The sequence below is a fragment of the Pleurodeles waltl genome, chromosome 12 (assembly GCF_031143425.1).
Source record: "Pleurodeles waltl isolate 20211129_DDA chromosome 12, aPleWal1.hap1.20221129, whole genome shotgun sequence".
Taxonomy (NCBI): domain Eukaryota; kingdom Metazoa; phylum Chordata; class Amphibia; order Caudata; family Salamandridae; genus Pleurodeles; species Pleurodeles waltl.
The window spans coordinates 272,165,665-272,192,864 of NC_090451.1; the positions used below are offsets into that span (position 1 = coordinate 272,165,665).

The 27,200-nt window shown below is 42.9% G+C and overlaps 1 protein-coding gene across 2 annotated transcripts; it reads right to left on the minus strand.

The window, feature by feature from the left end:
• Positions 1-27,200, minus strand: HERPUD1 (homocysteine inducible ER protein with ubiquitin like domain 1). Of its 2 annotated transcripts, none has more exons than XM_069215812.1 (8): positions 26,984-27,200; positions 17,894-17,971; positions 17,209-17,274; positions 15,682-15,809; positions 15,105-15,224; positions 12,912-13,250; positions 2,333-2,429; positions 1-1,556 (listed from the first exon to the last, which is right to left on the minus strand). In XM_069215812.1, the coding sequence occupies exons 1-8, from the start codon at positions 27,116-27,118 to the stop codon at positions 1,395-1,397; spliced, it is 1,125 nt and encodes a 374-aa protein (XP_069071913.1). In that variant the 5' UTR covers positions 27,119-27,200; the 3' UTR covers positions 1-1,394. The 2 variants fall into 2 exon arrangements, with proteins under 2 accessions (XP_069071913.1, XP_069071912.1); XM_069215811.1 differs by having other exon boundaries at positions 1-1,553; positions 26,984-27,196.

The following is a 27,200-nucleotide window of genomic DNA, read 5'->3' on the forward strand; positions in this document are numbered from 1 at the left end:
GTTTTTAGATAGGTTTGTTTACTAATATCTCAACTTAAATGACTTGTCCATTCTTATTCAACTAAACAAATATTTTTCAATGTATATTAGGATAACGACATGAGGTAAATGTACAAGCTGAAATCTTAATAGGCAACAGAAATGTCACCAAAGAAACTGAACTAAAAAACTCCTTGTATTATTGAACAGGCAAGGCAACGTTCAGCAATGACGAAACTAAAATGTTTAACAATCATGATTTTGTACCTTTTGCTGATAAGTTATGAGCTTTGACCCAGGAAATCAAGTTGTCATTTTAAATTAATAGTTCACAAATATCCAAGTGAAAGCTTCCAGAGATCCAACACTTCTCAACTTTTGCATAATAGGAGGCCTACCATGTTAACCATCATGAATCACAACTGTCTTCCTTTCAATTGAATACACATACATGAGGAGGACTCCATGGACAAAGGTTTTAAATGAGTAGAATGCAACATGTATGCAACTTGAGCATAAATGTAGGCTACAAATGTCTGCTAAAACATATATAGCAAGTTGAACAATAAGGTACTACACTCAGTGTAATGTGAATTGTTTTTTAAACATTCCAACAGGAATAAAATTGCACCAACAGAACAATTCCGCTTCTATAGTGTGCAACGTGTATATACATTTTACATACAGATCCATTTTAACATGTGGAGCACATTTTCATTAAAACACTATGATTTTGGGAGGTTATATTACACCATCAAGAGAATTACAGTAATCCACAAACCTCTGCAAGTACTGTCTGCCTCTTCAATGTTAAGTTGACAGATGCACATGCAGAATTCATGGCAAAATGCATAGATGCACAGTACTTTTCAATGCCTATAAAGGGACAATTAAGGAAAAGCAAGATTTTAAAGTAGGCACGACAATACCAAAAAATGAAGGCTGCACTTCCAATAACCAATATACTCATGTATGGGCCCAACACTGAGTATATTCCGTTAACGCCAATCAGCTTCTGTAACTCCACATCAGAGAAGTGCAACAGTGCAATGCTATATATACACCATATACAATGTACTTACAAAATTGTAAGAAAACAGTTCTAGATTTAGTTCGTTAGGTTTGTAAAACCTCAATTTTTTTTTTCTATTTGAGTAAGGACACTCTTACTTCTCAGCGTGTAGAAGAAGGTGTCTCTGTATCCAAGATGAGAACGAAGTGAAAGGATTAAGTGCTTCTTTCTTGCTGCATGTTAGGTGGAGTCCTGCCAGTAACCTGCTGCCCATGGAAGTCGATAACATACAAGTATGAGTGCCACATGGTGCACAAGACAGGAAGGACATTTTCTTCTGAGATTCACATCGTTTCTTGTAGGCTACAGTCTGCAATTTATCTCCCAACGCTCACCGAAGTGTCTAGTTGACTACACCAGGAGGGCCCTCCGGTATCAGCGATGCGAAGAACGTTTTGAAAAATACCCAAGCTGTATTTATAAACCTGGGGGTGTGCAAGTCACCAGCCTCTCTTTCATTAGGAGAGCCCTCTACCTCATTACCTTCTTCTACTGGTTGCTCCTGCTAAGAAAAAAAAGCATTGTCAAAAGAATGTTGAGGTCAATTATCAGCATGACTTATTTCCAAAGAAATAATTTAAGATAGATTAAAGAATTTTAGGAGGAAATCCACTCTGGATCACCTTAACACACGACCCCCCCTCTGACCAATTGAAGTTCCTTGTACTACAGTCAATCTGTAAGTTCTAATATCTCCCAGTTATTTCAATGCCATTCAACGCCAGGACAATTTCTACATATACTATTTTTCAAAATTTTAGTGCACAAATACTTTAGCATATTGACAAGTTTCTAAACCACACGCTCTGTAGAAATTCACATATACAAATAACGAACTTGGATGAGACCCCAGTCTGAGCACAGAAAGCTGTTTCAATACAGTCAACTGCTCTCGCTAATTAAGAAACAGTCAAACAAATGGATTTCACTTTGTGCTATGTTAGTCTACTACCTCTTCGAGTGGAATTAAGAACCCACTAAGAAGCTACCATATACTTGGATAAATCACTTGCTGCAGAAATCAGATCTAGGTTAAACTTCAGGGAAGAGGTTGGTTAAAATATAACGATTGGTTAAAATATAACGAATCCACTCATCCACGTTAAATATCTTTTGCAAAGTTAATCTGCAAATACATGGCCTAGGCAGGAGTTTTACTTTATGTGCACTGAACCTTTGAAAGCCCCTACCTCTCCTCGTCCAAAATCCAAAGAAATTTGCCAAAAAATAGTGTATTACTTTTTATTTTTGACACTGCTCGCAAGCTGTGAAATGACAAACCTGTAAATTGTTGTTCTGGTCTTGAGCAATTTGCGGAGGGTTGTTGAGAACTGGTTGAGCTGGCCTTTGCCTAAATGGAAATATCCCAGCATGGTGCCTGCAAGCAAAAGAAATGGTCAGCGGCTGTTTACACAGACCAACACACAGAGCTATAATTGTGCAAGCCATCTCGTAAAGGATAGTAAAGTTCACAAGAAACCTAAATCATTTTACTACGGTGGTTGTCTTGACTTCCCCCATTTTATTTTGCTACATTTGATTTTTTTTAAACCGGCAAACCCTTTTTTAAAGGAAGAATTTGATTACTTAAAAGTTTGAGTGTTGCAAAAAAAGAAAAACAATCCCCATAAATTAGCAATGGTTTTCTTTTTGGTGAAGCAGTAAACCACCTCTGCAGCAAATTATTTGAAATACAGAATATAAACAATCGATAGTCAGGGAAACAGCACTGGAACAATTTTAAATAAACCGTAACTAAAAACAAGCATTTACAATGCAATAGGTCTCGCATTTATTTGAGTTAAGGTTACTGGCATTGTAAATTAATTACTGGACTTTTCTTGCCATATAAACTGGTCAACCCTTCATACTTGCGTCTTTTCCTGTCATATAATTCCAGTGGCCCAGCATTTAACTGAAGCACTTCCATTTACCTTCTTCCTCTATCTTAAAGCATATACAATAATCATATGAACATTTATCAGAAATAAACGTTTGGCATTAGAGTGTAATGCTCAAACTACCATAACAAAAATATAATTTGGGGCTGATTGGAGGATGAAAGGAAAGAGGGATATGGAGTAAAGATGGAGAGGACAAGTGGCACAGTAACAGTGAGCCCTGCATTAAAAAAGGAAAATGCAGCACCTGTAGCTCCATTGAGAACTAGGCCTCAGGAGAGAAAGCGGATGGGGCAGAAAAAGAGAAGAGAAAGGAATACAACAGACAAAAGGAAGAAAGAAGGTGTCTCAAAGAAAAAAACAAGAAAATGAACACACTAAGAATAAATGGAGCAAACGTGTGAGACAAAAGAAAAAAGGGGAAGGAAGATAGCGAATGAAAGATAGAGTAAAAAGTAATGAGAGGCGTGAAAACTGACATGTTCCACAGAGACAGGATGGGAAAACCACTGACACTTTGGTTCCCGACAATCAAATTGTGGCTCCCATCAATCTGGCATTGCTTATATAGCACAGCTACTCACCCGTAAGGGTCTCAAGGCGCTGGGGGCGTGGTGGGGGCGTGAGGTTAATCTACCATCAGTGATGTGGTTCTCCAAAAAGTCATGTCTTCAGCTCCTTCGTGAAGTTGAGGTGGGAGGTTCTTTTAGGTGAAGTGGAAGGGTGTTTCAGGCCATGGCTGCAATGTGGTAGAAAGAGCGTCCTCCTGTTCTTGATTTCCTAATGCAGGATACTTCAGCAAAGGAGGGCTGGGCTGATCAAAGGGTCCTGTGGGGTACGTGGAAGTTTAGTCGGCTGTTCAGGTAGGCTGGTCCTGTGTCATGGAGGGCTTTATGGGCATGGATGAGGATCTTGAAGGTGATTCTTTTTTCTATTGGAAGCCAATGAAGTGTTCGCAGGTGCTGAGATATGTGGCAGTGTCGGAGCAGGTCGAGGACCAGTCTGGCGGCAGCATTCTGGATGCTCTGTAGTCTGCGGGTAAGCTTGCTGATCCCGGCGTAGAGAGCGTTGCCATACTCCAGTCTGCTGGTGATAAGGGTGTGTATGACGGTCTGTGTTCCAGGCGGATCCATTTGAAGGTCTTGCGTAGGAGGCGGAGGGTGGGGAAGCAGGTGGATGTGACTGAGCTGATTTGGTGGTCCATCCTGAGTTTGGCATCCAGGATGATCCAGAGGTTTGGGGCTTGGTTCGTGGGGGTGGGCGGGTTTCCAAGGGTGGGTGGCCACCATAAGTCGTTCCATGCATCAGGTTGTGGGCCCATGATAAGAACTTCTGTCTTGTTTGTGTCGAGTTGGAGGCAGCTGCTTTTCATCCAGTTGGCTACTGCCCCCATGCCTTCACGGAAGTTGCTTATGGCTGTGTTGGGTTCGTTGGAAAGGGAGAGGATGAGTTGGGTGTCAGCGTAGGAGACAATGTTGATTCCGAAGCCAGGAGGGCTGTTTCGGTGCTGTGTTTTTTTCTGAATCCGGACTGGGAGGCGTCCTTGATGAAATTGGCAAGTTGGCTGTTGATGGCTTTCTCAATGACTTTCGCTGGGATCAGGAGCAGTGAGATGGGCCTGATGTTTCTGAGGTCGGTTGGGTCTGCAGAGAGTTTCTTGAGGAGGGGGTTGATCTCGGCTTGCTTCCAGTCGCCAGGGAAGGAGCTGTCAGATAGGGAGCAGTTGATGAGGCAGAGCTTCGGGGGGCGATGATGTCAGCGGCTCTGTTGAAGATGTGGTGGGGGCATGGGTCTGTGGGGACCCCAGAGTGTATGGACTCAGTCTTCAGAGTGGCTTCGGTAGGGGGGGGGGGGGGAGGGGGGGGGGGGGGGGGGGGAGTCCAGTTAGTGATTGTTGGTTTTGGGGTCTGGTGGAGGGGTTTCTGCGCATGAGTTGTCCTCGTTGAAGCTGTCACAGATGGTCTCGACTTTGTGGTGGAAGTAGGTGTTGTGTCACAAAGGTTTTGTGAGGGTGGGGTGTCTTTCACTGTTGGATGAACTCCTTGATGATGCCGAAAAGTTCCTTGCTGTTGTGTGAATGTGAGGAGATCCTGTCTTGTATTGCTTTTATTTTGGTGCTTCTAATGAGTTGGTGGTGTGTGGTGGTGGCTGTTCTGAAGTTGTTTTGGGCTTCTGTGGATTTGGTGTTTCTCCAGATTTTCTCGTGTCAACAGGATTCCCTGAGTTCTTCAATGAACCAACTGGCTTTCTTTGCACGGGTGCTGTTTTTCTTGAGGGGGGCTATGTTGTTGGCACAGTCGGCGATCCATTTGTGCAAAGTGCATGCTGCAGTGTGCGGGGGGGGGGGGTTAACGAGGGTGTTGGTGAGCTGGTCGGTGACTCTTGCCCCGTCTCTGCAAGATGGTTGGTCTGTGGACTGAGGATGGAGGATGTGTTGAAAGTGAAGTGAATGCAACAGTGGTCTGTCCATGGAAGTTTGGAGGTGTGGCTAAAGACATATGTTCCTTTTGTGAAAGTGCGTTGGTTCTGTCACGATCTGTCAGAGTCCTAGGCTGTGGAGGTTGACTAGGACGGATGTGGTGTTGGGGTCCTGTAGGTTGAGGTGGAAGTTCAGGTCTCCTAGCAGGATGTAGTTGGCGGCTGTGATGGCTTGTACAGTGATGCAGTCCGTGATGGATTCGGAGATGGGTGTGTGGGGTCCCACCGGTGGGCAGTAGATAAGGGTTCCTCGGAGGGTGGATGGTGAGCTGGTCGGTAGTTTCAAATGGAGGTGTTCTATCAGTCTAGTGGAGTCTTCAGAGTGTGTGCTCAATCAGATGTTGGATTTGTGGGAAACAGTGATACCCACCCACCCTCCCTACCTCTGGGCAGTCCTTCTGGGTGATCTTGTATCATTGGGGAATGGCAATAGCGATGTCCGGGCCTGATGTGGTGTTGGTCCAGGTCTCAGTGAGGAAAGCAACGTCCGGGTTGGTGCTGTCAAGGAGGTCCCACATTTCTGTGGCGTGTTTGTGGAGGGAGCGGATGTTAAGGAGGATGCACTTCAGAGTTTTTGGAGTCAGTGTGTTGTTGCGAATGGGTTGTGTTGGGCCCCAGGTCTTGGAGGTGTGGGTTTGGCGGCAGCAGAGGCAGCTGAAAGGTCCTAGGGTGTCCGCTGGTGATGCCTGCTTAAGTTGTTGTTGTGTCCCGGGTTGAGTGCAATGATCAATGAGTGCTGCTGTGTGTAGCGGAGGCAGGTCCAACGGTCCTGGCACTGATCGCGGTCTGGCACAGACAGGCTTGCCTTACGGGTGCCATTGCGTGCCAGCAGCCGCCATTAAGTAGGGAGGGGGAGGAGAGGACAGCTGGGGGGCAGGAGTGGGAAACAGCACAAAAAAGAGGGTGGGGCCACGGGGGCAGTAGCGTCAGGATGAATGAGAGGAGGGGAAGAGGCCATGGGGGTCAGCTCAGCAACAGCGGGGAGAGGAGAGAGGGAGAGAAGCAAGAATGAGAGGAGTGACTAGAAAAAGAGAAGAAAGCACAGAAAGCAAGAGGCACAAAAACAGCACACAAAAAAAAAAGAGGAGATCAGAGAAAAGAGGTGGAGAGGGCAGCCTCGTAGAAGAGCAGAGCTCTCCCACTAGACACCAGGGATGAGGTGCAGGCAGAAGCCTGCGGGTGGAGGAGGGCCTCGAACTTCTGACCAAGGCCTGAGTTCAAGTCAGAGGGGCTTCACTTGCTGGTGGAGCTACGCAGTGGCAGAGCAGTACACTGACTAGGTCAGTGAGGTTGCTCTATCTCCTGTGCAGCGGCCAACATTAAGTAGGGAGGGGAGTTGTGAGGTGCGATACGGCACGAAAAAAAGGGGGGTGCCGGGGGGCAGGGTGAATTAGAGAGGAGGGGGCGGGGCAGCGGGGGCAGAAGCAGCAGAGAGAAGAGAGAAGCGAGAATGAGAGGATAGAGAGAACAGGAAAAGAGGCACAAAAACAGCACTCAAAAGAAAAACGAGAAAAGAGCCTGAGGGCAGCCCAGTAGAGGAGCAGAGCTCTCCCAATAGACACCAGGTATGAGGTGCAGGCAGAAGCCTGTGGGTGGTGGAGGAGGGCCTCGAACGTCTGACCGAGGTCAGAGTTCAAGTCAGATGGGCTTCACTTGCTGTTGGAGCTAGGCGGTGGCAGAGCAGTTCACTGACTAGGTCAGTGAGGTTGCTCCCACATACAGACAGGAAAAAGTAAAATGTGAATTGACAAAGATAAGAAAAACACCAAAGGAAGGAAGATCAATCAAAAGAAAAGGTGAAAGGATGAATACTGGGTCAAAAGAGCAAATAAAGACAAAGAAAGAAAGGAAGAGAAAAATAGTGAAAGAATGAACACCTGATGAAGAAAAAAGGAACGAAACAAGGAAAGATAACCATGTTTTTGCGAGTTTGAAAGAGAATGTAGCAAAAGAAAATAAAAAAAGGGTGAGGAGCAGAGATAAATAGTTGAACGAAAGAGCGAAACCATTAAGGTGTGGATTTTAAGAGCTGGAAAGAGAAAAGTGGGGGAGAAAGAAAACAAAGGAAAGAACCGAGTAAGACAGGTGTAATTAACCCTCCCAAATAAAGATGGCAGCTAAGAATAGAGTTAATTGGCTCTCCCATGTACTCAAACAGAAGTCAGAGTGTGGAACAGCAGGAGGTGCATTAGCAGAGCTGTACATGAACCCCAGTACAGCAATGTTGGGACACTTAAAATCAGGATTGGGCGTGCAGACAGAGCTGTGTCCTGGCCCAGTGCTGGAACAACAAAGGCAGCGGGAGAGGAATGAAAAGGTTAGGGTTGAGGTGCACTAACAGTTGTATGTGCGCTGTAGTACTGGAATAGCAACAGGCACACAAAGTCAGAAGTGAGGTATGTTAATGAAGCTATGTGTGAACCTAGTATTGGTGTGCCAGTGATGCAGAGTGTTACCCTGAAGGTGCCCTGGTGAAGCTGCGAGTTGGGCCCAGTATGGGATTGGCATTTCCTCTGAACAACAGAATCAAGGAGTCCTGAAAGGCATGTGTGTGAGCTTTAGTACTGAGAAGAAATTTGCCCTGAATGTTAGAATTGATGGATTCTGGTGGAGCTGTGGTGGTTTCCATCAACAGTGGTGTTGGATGTTAGACTTGAGGTGCACTAGCTGAGCTGTGTTTTGCTCTTTGGCTTGACAGTGGGACTGAATATTAGAACTGAGCTGCTGTAATGGAACTGTATGTGAGCAGGGTCCAAGTATAGGAAAGGAAGTGACCTCACCAGGGTAGAACTAAGGTGCATTGATGGAGTTGCACCCGAGGTCCTAGTAGTGGTACAGCCAAGTGTACTGAATGGGCAGACGACGTGTGTGCAGTTCTGGCACAGGCACAGCTGAGGGCTTGGAGTGTGTGAACTGAGGTGCACTGATGGAGCTGCGCCGGAGGTCCCAGTACTGGAGCAGCAGAATACTGACTGCAAGAACTGAGGTGCTCCAGCAGCCCATGTGTGGGATTTCTGGCACTTGCACAGCTGAGGGCCTGCAAACTGCGGTGCACTGATGGAGCTGCGAGTGGGATCCCAGTATGAAACAGAAGTGGGCACTGTCTTCTAAGCATTGGGGAGCCCTGGTAGAGCAGGGTGCGTAGGCTATAAGCAATTACAAGTGATCCTCTGCCTTTGCTATCAGCACACAGGCAGACACAGTTGATAAAGAAAATCCAAGCAAAGGAAGGGTGGGAGCCAGACAGCTGAGAGAGGGTGCAGAAAGCCCACAAAGAACAAATGTAACCAGGATAACAACCTGATTTATAGCCTTGTTTACAGCTAAGATCAGAGGAAAAATGCTCTGGAAATTAACAGGGAATCTTCCATGGACAAGAGCTGGAAACAAAGTAAAAACAGAAGTCCTCTACAGACCGGATAAACAGGACAAAGCGTAATTATATAGTGGTTGGTCTCTGCTCCCACACAGGAGGAGGGACAAAGAGGCATGGACTGACCACTAGCATGCAAAGGATTTTTAAATGACAAATGGAATAGCTGGAAGCCCACAGAAGTACAATTAAAAGTATACAAGAGGTCGTAGGCAAAGGTGAAGCCATTAGGTCCCACTTTCTAGACCCATTGGGTTTGGCAATTGATTTGGCAGTGCTGCACAGTACTGTTAAAATAAAAACTAGTAGTCAGGTCAGCCCTCTGACATGCATGAGCCAGAACACGAATGCTTTTTTATTTACATAATTTTTCTGTGTGGTTGGGTGTGGGGAAGGGAGGAGTGGGGGGAGTGAAAGGATCAATTTTTTTGTGGTGGAGTAAACATGAGAAGGCACAGTAGAAGGGAAAAGCAGCGTGTAGTAAAAGGAGAACAGGGAGAATACCAAAGAACCGCACAGACAAGAGAGCAACAAGGAGCAGGGGTTGGGGCAGAGGCATACAGATGAGTTGTGCAGGAGGCAAGAGAAGCACACTGACGAGAAAGAGCAACACGATGCACAACTGTGGAGAGAAGCACACGAGGGAACCTGCTGGCAAACATGCACACTTGTGGACTGCAGACGCAAAAAAATAAAGAGGAATTCCCTAAAAGTGGGCAGTGGAAGTACATAAGTAAAAAGCCAATTATCCTGGAGAGGATCATACAAGGTAACTAAGCAAACCATCAAATATGAGGGAAGCGATGGAATCACAAAGCCAGCCAAAGATAAGCAGTGGGAAGGTTTTAAACCCACTGTAGAATCATAGTAGGCTGGCAATTGGTCTTTTACAACCAAACAGATTTCGTTGTACGGTAGGCTTGACCCAAGATAAGCTTTTTGAAAGGCTCAAATACTTTGATGCAATAAGCTTGTAACCAGAACAGGACTGCTCAGAATCGAGATTACAATTATCGTTCTCCAGGTTTGTTGATTCGACTAATGACATTTTCTCAGAGTATACACAGTTTTAAGCGTCACTCATTTTTTTTAGCAGAAAGCTAAATGAATTATTCATTTTACCCAAATTGATCACATTTGGGAATCCATGATTCAAATGTATGCCTACTTGTTACTAAACCTACAACTTAATTACCAGAAAACATTGCAACGTAGGTTGCAAGGTTACTTACCAAAAATGTAGGTTAGCATGTGACGTTTGCCTTCCTATATCCAAATTGTGCCATGTTTTATACATATTTTCCAATGTCCTACTTTTTCTTAATCAGTCAATTAGAAAATTCCCTTTTATTTGTGGCATTCAATAAAAACAAGTACAAAAATTATTTTTTAAACGTTTAGCACAGTGTTTCCCAACCTGTGGTCTGCAACTACTTATAAAATTAAATAATATTAACAGATTAGGTCCCCAGCTTTCAGGAATGACTCAGTGTGAGGTCCCCGGATTCCAATAAAGATTCAGTGGGGGTCCCTGGGCTCCAGTAATGGTAAAGTGGAGGTCCACAGAAGTCCAAACGTTGGGAACCACTGGTTTAGCACGTAAGGTTAACAACCACTAGCAAAGCAGATGAAAAAGGGTTACGCGGAAAAGAAAGAATGTAAACATTTAAAATCTGATAACGTGTAAAAAGCAAGCAAGGGCCAAGGCTCAAGGGCGTTCACAGCAAACAGATGCCTACGACAAGCTCAGAGCATACTTTCAATCAAGTATTTTCAATGCAACAGGTCTCGCATTTGTTAGAGCTATTAGGGGTGTAAGGCAAAAAAACGCAGCGCGATCGCGCTATGTAAAATGCAGCATGATCGCGCTGCTCATAAAATAAACAGATAAAGTAGTCCGGACTCCAGGCAGAAAACATCGAGCTTCGTATGTTTTTGGTACTTTACCGGTGCTGTGTAGGTGGGCTAAACACCGGAAAAGGCATGACATATGCATGCCTTTCACAAATGAAAGCACGCGGATTTTAAAAGGCAAGCCCACAAAGCAATGTGAGTGACTGACGTGGCAATAGCGTGGTTTAAAGCCCAAAGAGATTACAGAATGGACGGAGCACTTTGTGCTTGCCCATAAAAAGGGCACAACACCTTTAAACAAAGCCACATCCAAACAATGTTTTACATGTTTTCTGGCTAGCCACAAAACAAATCAACTGGGAAGTTATTTGAAAGGCCTAAGACTTAGAAACCAGAACACAACTTAAGTCACTTTTTAGTAGTGGGGGGGGGACAGGTGTGGTTAGTTCTGAAGAAAACTAAACAATAAAAGACCAATTAGAAAACTGTTTGGGAGATCAACTGAACAAAATAGTGCTGATTAATCAGAAGACAGGAACAAGTGCAGACGGGGGGGGGTATGAGGGAGGAGGGGAATCACCTCACCATCTGCTTCATATATGGTTCTCCTTAGTTAAACTCAAGTTAGGAAGGGCAAGGCTTAAAATTAAACCCTAGCAAAGCAATGTTTGAAGGTAAAAATAAGAGCAGCACATAGACATTTCAGATTTGTTGCTGAAGTTGGATATTTGGGTGTAAACCTGCCCGAGCCATTTTCTCACACCATATACCTCAGAAGCACAATCCTTTTTCAGCAAAGCACTTTGAGGCCCTTGAAAAGATAAGGCACTATAGAAATGAGGCAATAATACACAATATTTATCACCTTAAATATGTAAGGAAGATCAGGCAACAATCTCCACTAGTTTTTACCTTTAGGTACTTTCACAAAATAAGTGACAGCTACTTGCCTAAGCAAATAGTGCGCTTTGCCACAGCCACCTGGCTCCATACCACAGGTTCAGTTAAGATATAGGTATGTTAGCTATCAAGTAATTAAATAAATGCAGATTTCACAGCTTCTGAATAGTCTTAAAACCTGTGTGTTTTACGGATCGGCATTATGCAACAAGAGTAATTCAACGTTCCAGAAGATACCACTCACTTTAAAAGAGCTATTTAAACCTGTATATCTTGGTGTACTTTAGTCTGAAGTTTACCAGCCTCACTCAAACTAACACTTGAAGACAATTACAGGTGTAAGAGCGACTCAAAGGCGGTCAGCCTAAAGGCTGATCCTACGCTACCACTCAGCTTCAAAGTGGTCAGGAAAGCCTAAACACTTCTGACAAGAACTTCTCATTTAAGGTTACTGATCTATCAAAGTCCTGACAAGCGTCTCTTACCATCTTCACCTTAAAACCAACCACATTTCACACAAAAATTGATCATTACTGTGGTCTTTGAAAAAACAGGGGGACTGTGTGCCTTCTTTCTGAATCTGATGTTGCAATTGTTTGATATCCTTGAGTGAATAAACCTGCTTTCTACATACAGCATTAGATCGATGTACTGACGATCACACATTCATAACCTGTGGCATTGCCTTAGTATCTCAAAAGTACGTTTTGCTATGTGAAATATTAAAATGTAAGTATAAATATGACAAATGATATGCACCTGACTAGATCTTACACAGTATTATGTATTTCAGCACAGGTGCCGGTCTCTTAGAGGCAGCTGAAGCTATTCTGTCGTCGGAGTTTCACGTTCTGCATTTTTCTGGGTCAACTGCGTTACCACAGTACAGACCTTAAAGTCTAACATGGGAAGTGTGATGTTATTACAATGCAGCTCAGAACACGTTTCCAGCTGAAGTTTTTGGCTGGGTAAAAATAAACATACAATGGTATAATCAATGAATATAGGACTGAGTATACACCTGGCCGATCTCTACACGTAACTTTTTTAAACCAATTAGCAACTGACTGTCACAAAATCATTACTTGACAGACAATATTTTCTGTGCAAATTTCTGGATCAGCCCTCCCAAATACGGTTTAACATTATCCAAGTCTAAGGCACCAAAGTGTTGATACAGAAGAATAAACAGAACATTTTCAACGTCACTTTCTATAGAAAACTGCAGTGCAACACTTATGCTTCCTTATGTAGCACTCAAATATTTGGTCAATATTTGTGCACGAGTGAACTGCAGTCTCACAAAGCATTAACTAACTTTAAAATTAAACCAAAATGAAGGAACTCAACTTACAGACACATGAGGATCATGGCTCCCATGACTATCATGAACCTGCTCAAGCTGGAGTAGAAATACAGAATACTGACGAACACGGAAAATCTTGCAGCAGTATAAATCCAGTCTAACCAGTCGCGGTTTACATCTTCCTCTTCATCTGCTAAGCCTCCTTGGGCATTCATTCGCAGATTCTGATTGGCGCCTGGGACGACCTGTGGCTGGACATTCGGATTGATCGGTTGATTGCCCACAGGGAAGGGGTCGGGTAATGGATCTGGTGGGGCAGCAGCAGCTGGTACAACAGGTATTTCTTGGGCTCTTCGAGAAGGTGAAGCAACAGCAGCTGCTGCCAGGCTAAAAGAAAAGGTGGAAGGTAGAAAATACATATTTATCTGCAATAAGAGCAACTAAAACAAAAAAAATGAATTAAACAATGTAGTACATGAGTTGTGTGATTAATTTGGTCCACATTACAGATTCTGCAGACAATGTATAACTGCACAAAAACTTTATACAGCAAAACCAGTTAAATGCTATGGTCATTCTGTCAGTGGCTTTAAGGATTAGAGCAAATCCAACAAGTTTCGTCCAACAGTTCATGAATGCCAAATAAATACAACACAGATGGGTGTAGGTGTGGAATAAATTATTCAGTGGGTGGTGGGCTAGGGTGGGACATTGGACAGACTGATTATGTGGGTGACTAAAGGAAAATACATAGATTTTGTGTCAACAAATCAATTAGTTTTGCTGGTTTCAATCGATTTTTGTTTGCTATTGACCTGTAGTAGTTTGTGTTGACTACGCATAAACTGTTTTCTGCGTCTTTCGTTGTCTTTGTTCTCCACAAAAGCACAGACTTTAAATGGTCATGCCTTAGTGGGTACCACAAACAGAAAAAACATTACATCAGTTTAATGTGACATACGAAGAAACTAAGGGCCTGATTATGACCTTGGCGGTAGGACCAACATACCACCAAGGTGGTAGTCGGGAGGACGCAGCCAAGCTGGGCTTCCCTACCAGCCGCATTACGAGGTTCCCCCGGAGCTGGCAGAGCAGTCAGTGCAGCGACATTGGCTTCAGCTCCAAGAGAGCCTAAGCCAATGCCGGCTGCACTGACTGCGCCGCCAGCAGGTCGGGAGCACTGTTGCCATGCACCATTTCATGCACTGACTCTGCTGAGGGGGGTGGCAGGGATTGTTCTGCCCACGAAATGGGAAATTTCCATCCTGGAGCTCTTTCACTACGGAGGTACGTTTATGGTACCAACTGCATAAGGTAATCAAGAACTAATGGTGCAACAATGAACTTCACACATCATACTCTCTTTCCTCAATCAATCATAAAACACATGTGTTCTTTACGAGCTCGAGAATTCACCACAGACCGAACATAAATGGTGCTAAAGCATCACTGAAACCAACTCTAAGGAAGCATACATAAGGTACTTTCTTCAAGAGCGCATCTAATATATCGACTCTAAAACAGGTGTTTTTCACTAGCAACAAGGGGTATTTTCTAGGATGCATTTACCATAAGGTTTTTTTTTTTTAAACTAAACGCTTTGTGCTGTAGTAAAAATCTTGCATCACCATTTCCTAACACTATAGTTTATCTACATACCACAAAACTAGTGGTGGGCGGTAATCTCCGCTCATGGAGTTTGCAGAGTAGAGGGCAGAGTACCAAAAAGCTCTGTATAGCAGAATTTTTCTTACAATCGTGCTCCAACATTAAGTTAGCGAGCGAGGAAAATCTCCACCAGCAAGATCTCAACACAGGCAGTTGTGGATGGTCGCTATCGCCCGCTTTGAGAAATCTGCCATCCGTGTTGAGGAAGTTGCCGCTCGAGTAGAAAATCTACTCGAGCGGCAGAAAAAAAGCAGCGCCCTCTTGCGCTGCACGTGGTGACGTTTGCATTGCTTTTTCAACACAGGAAAACCACCCAGCACTAAAAATCAGCACGAACTGTGTGATCTAACGTGCTCTGCAGCTTGCAGAACCCCGCGTAGCGTGGCAGAGTTTTTTGGAACTCCTTGAACTCTGCCTAGGCCTACACAAAACCATGTCCTCGTAAAATAGCCTGAAAGTGGGAAACTGGTATTAAATCCATTTTTATAGGAAGGAGTCACAATTACAATTTCAAACAAACAGAATGGATTCTTAAACCCTAGGACATTTAGCAAAGACATAGGAGTAACTTACTACTGCATGTAGTACTGCCTTGCATAAAGCTGCTGGAACCAGAGAATGTGTTGTGGACTGTACGCAGTATATGGTGCATAACCTGCAGCTGTTCCAGGGATGTTTTGCTCTGCAGCAGGCCTTTGGAAAAGAAAGCCGATAAAAGGGTTACTTGGGATGCTGCATTAAAAAGGAATGTATTAACAGATTTCAAATAAAAAAGAAACCCGAAAACAGAAAATCATTCAACAAGATCAAGCCGACTTAGCTGTGTGCAAACTGCACTGGCAACCATTGTGCTAGTGCTTACATAGTTATCTAGCAATCAAAGCAAACTGGCAGTACGTCTAAAGAGTATACAGAACCCAACAGCACTGGCTGCAGATACTATCACATCAGAGCTGGTACTCCAAATGTATCACTTTACATGAAGGAAGAGTTAGATTGCATGACTTCAGCAACAAGTCAATGAGATGTGATATAGAAACTAGTAAATTACATGACATGTACACTTGAAGACCACATCTGGCAATCCAATTCAGATGTGTTTTAATCCCTTAATGCAGTATAGCAAGAGCTTCAGGATACCATGACTTACGGATTGCTATGGGGAGGAGCCATGCGTTGTGGAAGATCCCTTTGCCTCAGGCCATCAGTTGTAGGCACCGCTGAAGGGTACGGTCCGGTTGTGGGCTGACGTATTGGCTGTTGCTGGACTTCTGGTGTCTGAAAGGAAAAAAAGGATGAATAAAGCGTGACCATGGCAAATATATAGTGATACAATCCGTTACAAAGACATACAAATAAAGGTCCTACCAAACGAAGACCTTATTTTGTATTTAAAATACTGGAAAGAATTCAAACTATTTTAACTAGTGAGGACAGTAAATGACTCGACTATATGGGGCGTACAAAAACAAAAGAAAACATTCAGTGTCTCCCAAAGTGACTGCTTTCACTAATAAAGCAAGTATGGTAAGCTCCAGGAGTGTGTTCTTGTTATACAAGGTTTCACGGATAAGAGATGACAGACTTCGCTTGCATTTGTTAAGAAAACATGACTCTGGTCTTCCGCCATGTACACGCATTAAAACTGCATCATATACAGATGATCATAATGGATGGTCTTTGAAAATATAGGCCCAATGATGCAATCTGTGCTTTTTACATAAAGTGCAAAGGTGCGTGCACAGCCAGAAGACATGCTACAGGAGTAGAAAACAAGCATTCCGCACAACACAACTTCACTAGTGATGAAAGTCCTGATGAGAGCGGAGTCCAAGTGCTAGTAAATGTTAACCCCAGCAGCTGTTAATAGGAAAGACCATGCAGACTTGCTGAAAATGTAAAAGAGGCCTAATCGGTGAGGCTAGATGATGGGCAAAACCCAAGTGGGTTCTATTCACAGTGAAAGGAGGCAGTTGAGCAAAACATTTGCCAGGGGACTTTGGCTAGGTGGATTACTTCTATTAGGAGAAGGGCACAGGCACACAAACGTGTAATGAAAAACCCAACTGTATGTGAGATTTGCACCACAAGATCATTCAAAATGCATGTAACCAAACCTTTTTCACGCAGTCACGAAAAAACAATTAAACAACAGCAGGAAGTAAAATACTAATATGCCAACACTGAAACAAGGAGCAATTGTTTATGAAAACAAAGGTTAAATGTGGAGCTACAGAGAAGGTAATCCTTCTGTTGCAAGAAACAACTGCATAGTGACAACTGTAGACAAACTGAACATGTCAAACCTATGAAATGTGCCCCAATCAAGAACAAACTAAACACTCAAGTTCAGATAGCAAATTCTAATCCTGGCTCCCATACGTGAGATTGTGATCCTCAAACTACTGCATATGCCTCATTCCTGATGTGCAGAATCATGAGTCCTCAATGTCTAACAAAGAACTGCTCATTTACAGTATAGAACCTGTTTTAAACCAAACAGCAGAGTTTAACCTTTCACTGAGACACTACCAATTGTTTGCACAGCCTTCAAGTTTTCATAACTAGATCCATCCTGTTGAACAATTCTAAATATATGTTGAGTGCTCGGCGTGAAACTGTTCTACATAGGCACACCTCCACTAAGCTGACAGGTCAAGACATAAATGTTTCTTACCTTCACTGGCTGCAATGGTGAGTTCTTCGAGTTACAAACAAGATGTAGAGTATGCCTAGATTCGTGCTGAACACAAAACAAACCGATCAGTAATTCCATGCACAAACACATTAACATTCAACTTTTGAAACTGAATAGCGTTATAAGAGAATTCGGCATTACACAAGGTGTAAGGTTGTTCAATTGCATGCTGTTATAGACTGCTAAGTAAGCACACTTGGATCAACTACAAAAACACATTACTGAGCACCATAATGCCGATAATATATTAAAATAAAAATACTTAAAAAGAAGTGAATAAGAGTTTGGTAGAAAACTAAAGTGGCCTTCCCAAGCAAATAAAATAAGCAGGTCAGTGTAATGTGACTAAGGCACAGGTTTGGTTATTTATCGCTTAACGCGCACCTGTTTTGACTATCCAGCTACATTCAAATTGAATAGTCTTACAACTGATTCACACCAATTCAGCATTAAAAATCAGCAACCTAAATTCAACCAATATACCGGAGAGAAGAAATCTTTAAAAATCCGGCACTCAAATCTGTACAGCAGAGCTTCCTGGCTGCATATGATTGCTACCTTAACTTGTCAACGTTAAGTAGACAAACGTATCAAGTTATATTTACTCTGTAGCCCGCCAGATCTTAACTTCGTTCTGAAGCCGCAGCAGGGATTATAAAGTTACCTTAGGCAGCACCTGATCCAAGTGAAGATCATCACTTAAGAGCTTCCCTGAATAAATCAATCTCTGATCTTGTTCCAGCTGTGAAGAGAAAAAAAAGAATCATTAGTGCTCCTGGCTATGAACCAAGAATGCAAAGAATTATCACTGTAGCACTGCAGTACACAAGTAAGCATGCACGCGGATGTCTGATCCATCATGGCTGTGGTATATTATACTACATTTCATGCTAAAATGGCAGTAAATGGTACTGTACTCTAGTTACTTTTAGCAGTTCTATATAGCGCAAATCAGCATAGAGCACTTTACACACGCTGTATGTTACTTGTTCTACACACGCCTCGAAAAAAATCATTAAAATGTTACTAGATCTGCAGGTCGAGTAACAGGAATAATCTACGACCTAACTAATGTACTTGACCTGGAAACTGATCTCAAATTGAGTGATCCTAGACAAATATTGTATTTTACAGTCGCCTTTTTCTTCATTCTCACATATGGGTGCACCTTCAAATATGTGAGTTCAGCATTTCTGCTGTAAAAAAAAATCCCTGTTTGCTTAAATACACTAAACATTTGCTCCATGTATAATAAATATAGCTAACACATGGGGTACACATGATCCATGCATGACTTGCCTCTTAATTTACTAATAGTGTTGCCATCAGGGCAGGAGCATTTCTCAGTTTATGTTTAAACATTCACTTTTAATAAACATATTACTAAAGCATGATGTGGTAGTGCACAGTCACTTAGACAGTACATTTCCAAGAAATGTCCAAAAAACTTCCCACTAACTTGCAGCTTTACTGATAAAACTATAGTGTATTAAAATTAATCTGTGAAAATTGGGTTTCAGAAAACATTTATCATTTGCACAAGACTAAGCAAAGTGTTCTGACTTTCATCCTATTAAAATATTTTTTGTTCATCATAGAAATATAAAAAATGACCTCTCAGCCACTGAAATATTTTGAAATGTTTGTAAAGTTGACTTAGTTATATAAATGTTTTAGGAAACACCTGATACCAAAAGCCTTTCATTTCACATAGGTCAGTTTACCTTACAAAATCCTGGAACTCTGCAGTCACAAGGAAAAGTATTTGCACTGCAAGAAGACAAACTGACTTTTGACCTTTGTCTCTGAGCACAAAGCAAATGTGAGAATAAGATTTAAAGGCATCTAAATTGCTAATTCAGTTACAGACTGAACAGAACACCTGTTCTTTGTCCACTTGCCAGAAGGGTGAGTGGAATATAAAAGTATCTCGACCTCAGTGAGTGGTCCAGTAGATTTTTCAAGCCCTGAATACATGAACAAGAACATGTGGGTTTTCGAGTGGGGTTAGGAAGAAAGACCCTGTTATAAAAAATTCTACAAAACTCAGTCTTGTTATTCTCTTCTGAAAATGAGGCAGGGAATCACATTTTACTTTTGTGAATTAAATATTATGGGTAGACAGATAAACGTCCAGTAAGGAGTTGCAAGACTTTAGAGGAATTGCTGCCCACAACTCCCTCACTGTGTGCAAACATGTAGCTTTTACCAGCAAGATAGTTTTATAATACAGTCCTCTATTTCTGTCAAATATACTACCGCTATTCTCAGACTAAGCTAGAGTACATCTGTTGACATGCTAATTGATAGACCAAGAAGTGTATTAAGATATTCCAGAAACACAGAAAATCTGTCTCTTTTCCATGAGAGTGAGATAAGATTCAAGTAACCATGATACATTTAGCGAATTAAGTAACTGATGACTTACTTTTTGATCTGTGTGATCACTAGGTTTTTAGATGGGAATCCATTGCCACTATTGGTGATTGCGCTGCAACCTGTCCTTTTTGTGTCACAGCCTATCAGACACCACGTCCATCTGGTTTACTAAATACATCTTAGGAACTTTCAGAAAGTTGACCTAGGAATGCATTCTGCTTGTTGATTACCACTCGCTTTGTGGTTTGACTCACTTTCTGTCTTCATTTGCAGGCTTTATTTGCATCAGGCTCTTCAGGTTCAGTTCATCCCTCCCCAGTTGGCTAAACCATGTTTTCGGTAACCTTCCACGAGTTTGCTTTCTGTTAACAGGTCTTTAAATCTTGTTCTTACCTCGTCACATTTGCTGTGCATTCAAAGACCAAGGTCAAATGTCAGGCACTGTCTTCCAAAGACGCTTGTTTACTTTTCTTTCTCTGACTTCAAAGTGGGAGGATTTATGTGACAATCTTGCTGAATACTAGGGGTAGTAAAGAGTTTTTTCTCTAACACAATGTTTGAACAAATTGTGAAAGTATTTCAGAACAGATCAGAATTATGAATGCACAAATGAAGCGCCTTTGTTATTCCTGAAGTGAGATGGAAATAAATACTTCAATGTGATCTAAACGAATCAATAATCTACATGATGCATTTGCCACATTTTTGTCTGTGCACTGTATAATTTTGCTGGTAAAACTATGGCTGTATAAAGGTAATGGTCATTTCAACTGAAAATGTGTTGCCTAATGGCAGTGTGCTACCACAACATGAATACTACACTGACACTCCACGCTACACCACTGTACTCTACCTCACTCCATGCCACTTCATGCTACGCCTCTACTCTATCCAATACCACTCTACTGCAGGCCAATGCACTCTTCGCCACTGCTCTGTCAATATCCTTATAATGCACTTTAACACTCAACTATGCCCCTGCACTCTACACCTATCCACTGTACACCACTCTAATCTACTCAACACCACTGCAAACTACGTCCCTGCACTGTATACCACTTTACACCATTAGTCTATGGCGCTCTACGCAACTTTACCCTACCCTGCAACACTTCACTATCCTGCACCACTCTACTCCACTTCACTCCACTATGCCACTTCACTCTACCCAGCACCACTCCACTCTAATATACTCCACTGCATTCTACAACGCTGCATTGTATACCACTAAATTCAATGTCACTGCATTCTCCGCCACTATACTCTGAACACTACACCAATGCACTCTACACCAGTCTATTCATGCCACTATAAGCAACTTCACTCTATGCCCTTCCAATACACAACACTGCCACTCCACAGCAGTCTACTCCACTCTTGCCATTCCACTTTGACACTCCAAGTCACTATCCTCCATGTCACTAACTTTTAGCCATGATGAACAGCAGCCATGCTGGTGAAAGACAGGGCTAAAACACATTGACAAAGCCAATACTTCTTGCATGGGTGGGTGAGACCTATTGGCTTTGCCAATGCTTGTTCAACAATGCTATTTTCTCATGCGTTCTGCTTTTTTATCTAGAGCCGGTCTTTAACACTTATGTTGGGATTCACAGTGGACTCCTGGTGCTGTTAACTTATACTGGTGGCCTACCCAGTGATTCTAGAAGTCATTGTATGACAGTATTTTCTGATGTTCTTTAAGTCCATTAACTAAAGTCCTGCCACCGTACAACTGCTACCGGCTTAGCAGATTCTACTACATTATTTGTGTTGGAGATATTAACTGGGCTTGGCCAGACACCACAACACATGCAAAAATGTGAAAACAAGAACTGCACTCCCCGATAAGGCGATTCAGAGCAATGCTAAGGAACAGGTATAGAGAATAATTTACTAACAGGATTCTTTGCTGCACGATTATGCCGTACTGACCTGAAGAAAGCTAATTTATCAATTCCTGGTGGATTTCATACTAGTTCACATTGAAAGGGGTTGCACTGAAACAATTCCCCATGTTAAGAATCAAAGAACTAAGAAGTGTCATGATTTTCAAAAACAGAACTTTGCACTAGGCCAGTGGTTCCCAACCTGTGTTCCAGGGACCCCTGTGGGTCTGCGAAGCTTCCTCAGGGGGCCTGCGACTACCTGGAAAATTAAATATTATTAACAGATTAGGGGCCAGATGTAGGTAGAAAACATTTTGTGAGGTGCAAATTGCGAGTCCCAGCGACTCGCAATTTACACCTCGCAAAATGTTTTGCAGAAAGGTGTCTCAGACACCTTCTGCGACTCGCTATGGGGTCACAAAGACCCACCTCATAAATATTTATGAGGTGGGTCGCAGTTTGCGACCCCATAGCGAGTCTAGGCACTCACGGGGATGGTGGCCTGCTGGAGACAGCAGACCCCCATGTCCGTGACTGCTTTGCAATAAAGCAGTTTTTTTTTTCTTTGCAGCCCGTTTCCCTAAAGGAAAACGAGCTGCAAATGGAAAAATACCAAAACCTTTTTGTTTTGTTTTTTTTCCAGAGTAGGCAGTGGTCCAGAGGACCACTGCCTGCTCTGAAAAAATATTGTGAGCATTCACAAAGGGGAAGGGGTCCCATGGGGACCCCTTCCCGTTTGCGAATGAGTTACCATCCACTTCAAGTGGATGATAACTGCGAGTTGATCTGCGACCGCTTTCGCAGTCACAAATCAACTACATCGCGGTGCGACTCGCAAAATGTATTTCAGCATTGCGTATGGGCTTTTGCGCCTCGCAAACTGTGTTTTTCGCTGTTAGCGAGGTGCAAAAGCCTTCTTACATCTGGCCCTAGGTCCCCAGCTTTCAGTAATGCGTTAATGGGGGAGGGGGGCCGGGATTCCAATAATGATTCAGTGGGGGTCCTCGCAGGGTAATAAAACAGTAAAGATTTGCAAAAGGGTCGGAGGGCCTGTGGCAAAAACTTTAATGCACAATACCTGCTGTGCAACAGGCGTGAACTACACATTACTGTATTAACATGTATGAGTGTGTGTGGGGTGGATCAAAACATGTCTGACTCTACATTAGCACTGGGGGATTATTTAATAGCAAAGCTTGCTTTATCCCTTCCTAGTGGTAGTAATAATTTGCTAAGTCTTTTAAAGGCTTGTAAAAACTGATGCTTCACATGACAGTCGGCTTGCTTCCGCAAAGACAGGTAAATGAACAGCTTTCAAATCACATCTGCTACATCTAATAGGTTTATTCATAAAACATTGAGGGGGCCAGGCACTGTCGCCACTGAGCGCCCCACCTATGCTTCTGACAGCATTTCAATCCTGGATTATACTCGATTCGAATTGTGTGGTATAATAATGTAATGCCCTTGCATCATACCATACTCTATGCAAATATAGTTCCTAGCAAATTTGCAAACGAGGTGTTAAGAACAGGTCTCTAAATGTTTAAGATGCGTGGCCGCTTAGTGTCATGCTTTTTATGCCTGGGGAGCTGTGTCACCATGCGCACAAACCACAGAAAGGCAGCTCGCAATACATGCAAACCTATCAATACAGCTTGGTGAATGCTGTTCTCGGACAAGCGAAGCAAATTTAGGATTCTAAATTAGTCTGGTTGATCCATGTCTACGACACTTTCCATACAAACGGAACAGCCCGAAGGAAACTGTTTTTGCAACGTCTAACTATTCCCTCTACAGATGACCTACCAAACCAGTTCTAAAAACCACAACAAAATGTCCCCAGTGGCAGGAATCATCTCAATGTAAGAACTCAAACATATGTCATCATCTGAAAATGAAATCACGGGTTAGGAAGACGTTCAGAATTTTTATACAGAGACATTAATGTGATTTACAAATCACAATTAAAATCGATAAAACTGAAACATACGCATTTTAAAAAGTGGAAGCGACAACTAATTACTTTTGCATTATGAAACAACCCCTTGTTTAAAGCGGTGTACCACTACCACAACTAAGATAATGTAAACAACGTTGGTTCCTGTTGAATGAGCTGAGTGTCTGTTGGTTTACATTATGACAGTAGTTCAAACTTAACCACAAATCCCAGTTGATGACTAACTTGCTTCAGACAGTGTATTATGAAGCGTCTCCCAAAACACAGAATCTCTTCACAACAGCTAGGATGCAATATACCGCCGATAATGCAGTAACTGTACCAGAATACAATGTCAGTGGCAGCTCTCTGCTGCAGAATAGCTTTGTAGTTATTCTTCAGTTATAGCATACTTATTTTATCCAAAGTGACCACAAAACGTTCTGCTATGTACCATTCAAATCGAATTAAATTGGACAAAAGAATTTGACATCTGTAATTTTAGACACTATCTGCCAACCACCGCCACGTATTATCACTGAAGCCATGCCGGTTCAGGTAACCTAATGTCTACATATGGAATAAACCTAGTTTCAGACGGGAAGTGAAGATTCAGAAACCCTAGGAATGATTCCACTGATTCAAATGAACGTTATAGAACGGTACTGCATGTTTAGAGTGTTGGAAACGTCTTGATATTGCAGGATTGTGCACCACTCGGGAAACGCTTGAGTTGAGTACATATGCAGTGAGTGCGTTGTGTCGAGCAACAGAAGCACTTTAAGGCTAGTTGCATTATCTACAGGATACAGCTCATCAGGACACTGAGTATCATGATATCAGCCTCTGCTGTTCTCCATAACGAAAACAAAAATCTAAAAGTCTTGGACATGCACTCCCACTTAGAATCATTGAAACTTCTGCTAAGAATGTGTGATACATTTTCTTCAAGTGCACTATGACTGGCAAACGTTCTCCTAAATTATTAAAATGAATGGACGAGTGCAGTTTGTACATCACCACCTTATTGGAAGCTACACCATTACATGAACAGTCTGATTATGAGCGCCCCCCTTTTTATGCAACAGTGATCACAACCAAAAAAATCTGATACTTAAGTGTCTGGATTAATCAGATGCAATAATTATCTATTATTCCGACTTTATGGGGAATAATAGGCATATGTTGCTGCTTACCAGACTAAAACTGCATACCTGGTAAATACCGCGCCTTCTGCACTTGTTGAATGGTGATCCCTGCTCCAACAAGTGTGTGTGCAAGGATCTTGATTTAACAGATATCCTGTAATCAGGTCCTAAGAATAAGGGATAAGTACTGCAGAGGTCTCAAAGAACGCAGGAACTTCGGCGTCCCCACCTGCAATATAGAAAGGCCTTCGAAATAGGACCCTGAGGACCTAAAACAATAACGATCCTGTCTTAGGCATCTCACCAGATAAGGAAAAATGTGGACGACGCTACTAAAAGTGTACCCAATCTTCTTAAAGCAAACAATCCTTGCCGCATCTAGGGAGCGCAACAAGACAAACGGGGTGAAATGTCAGTGGAAGTTGGAAAAAACGGCTAGAGGTAGAAGTGAGGGCTGAGAGTCTAAAAAGAAAACTGGGAGATGGAAAACAGAAGGGGGGTTTCATGCGGTTTACCAACTTCTGGGTAATGCCCCGTTGGAAGCTAAAACAGAACTCTATTGCTTTCTGCCCTCATGAGAAACATGTATTTGCTTTTTGAGATCGTTAACTGAAGTCTACACAAAATACATGTTGTGACTGGGAAGGGTGGACTGGTTAGGACTACTAATACACTTAATCCACACAGCTCTACTTTGCAGGGTAAATAGAGTACTGCATAATACGCTCGACTCCAATGCTACGTTTTCATAAGGGTGAAGAAAGGGGTGTATAATTAGCGCTCATGTGGCGTTTATATCCAGAAATAACCCTCGCGCGTCGTCCTCAGTTCCAGAAACAGCTTACAGCGCAACCAAATATACTTATAAAGGTTCAAATGTCGAGTTACTCAACCGAAGGATAACCTGTGATGGTCAGGGTACACGTAGCTTCTGGAAAAATAATCACAGGCAGTTTATTGTGATTGTAAAGTCCATTCCCCTGACTAACCAGCACCTCAGCATCAACCTGCACGGCTGAAATGTGCCCCGTGATATCCTTTTTAAATATCTCCGCACTAAAATATCAGAGCGTAATGCAAGCCGGCTTAGAACTGCAGAAGAGCAACGGGGTAGGCAAAGTACAACAATCTGGGATAGCAATGTACTTTCAAAACGGCTAGGATGTTTCAGCCCTGAGAACAGTGCACGTAAAATCCCGTGACTAATCAGTGAGTGCTGGGTTATACATGCATGGTGCAAGTCTCTAACAAGCAGTGATGGGACAGGTCTGCATGTAAGGACATGTGTGCTTTGTTAGAGAACAGGAAATCAATACTGGGATATCAGTGCATGATGCAAGCCAAATTAGAGAGATGCAGTATATCAAATTATTTAGAGTTGTAAAGTGATAGCCGTTCATTAAATTTAACTACAGATATAATGCAATAACTTTAAATGCAATGCTTCCGGTTAACAGTACACAATACAATTCTTTGAGCCTATTACTCTGTCCTAGGCACATCATTTAACTGATTACTTCATTTACTTAAGGAGTCACTTACAGCTAAACACTCACACCACGAACGCGGTTCACTTTCCAGGATGTCGCCTCCCACCGAAATTATCCATGCTTCCATCCCTTTCCCTCACCCCTCCATCATTTTCAGTTTGGACTAAGGGCGCACTTGAAATGTAGCTAGTTCAAGATTACTCTGAGGCATGTTTCGAACCTCAGCAGTGCCTGTTGTAAGAGCTCGTGCCTTTTAAGCCGCCAATACAAACTAGCACAACTACGATAACTAGTTCACACAAAAAAGTACACTCAAAGCCAGAAGTGAGAAAGGACAGTGGCCGCAAATGCCCTTCAAACGTATTCTCTGTGGCTCCAAATTGGACATGCAACAATTAAGTATAACAGCTTTATGACCAAATCTTGCCTGAACTTTAAAACTACACTTTGGGTTGGACAAATCTGGTCTATTAAAAGCTTTACTGCACTGCGAGCAAGCCTAAAAGAGATCAGCCACCCGGGAAGGGAGAGGCAGCGACAGAGTTATTGGAAAAATAAACAGAGACAACCACTGTCCCTTAAGAGCTACACCGGGCGCGCCAGACAATGTAAGGCGACCCAGTGCGAAATAAATATTAAGACTAAACAATAACTTCCCTGTCTCAAATCCAACACACCCTTGAGAATCTTGTTTTATAACCACACTTCCCACACCCCGAGAGACAACTGCGCATGTCCAATTGGAAGTGTAGTTTTCTGGTCGAAGTAATTTTCCGCTGCATTGAGCTAACACCGCCATAAACACCCTGCCAACCTGCCACATTGCCCCTCGCATCTTAAAACCGCCACAAATCCCCACCGCCCCCGTTCACGGCTCGCCTACCCCAAGGACCCCTCTCTCCTACTCACCGGCCCCCCAGGCAGCACCTCCCGTAAGTGTCCTTTAAGCCGTCGCACGGTCCAGTCCCACTCCGCCTGGACGAGCTGGTCCTGCTGTTTCTGGCTGGGGCTGCGGATGAGCAGAGTGACCTGCGCTGCCTCCATAGCTGCTGAACAAGGTGTTGACTGCCGAGTGCACGTTATAGGGGTTATATTTAACGCGAGAGCGCGGCCAACTAGGCAGTAT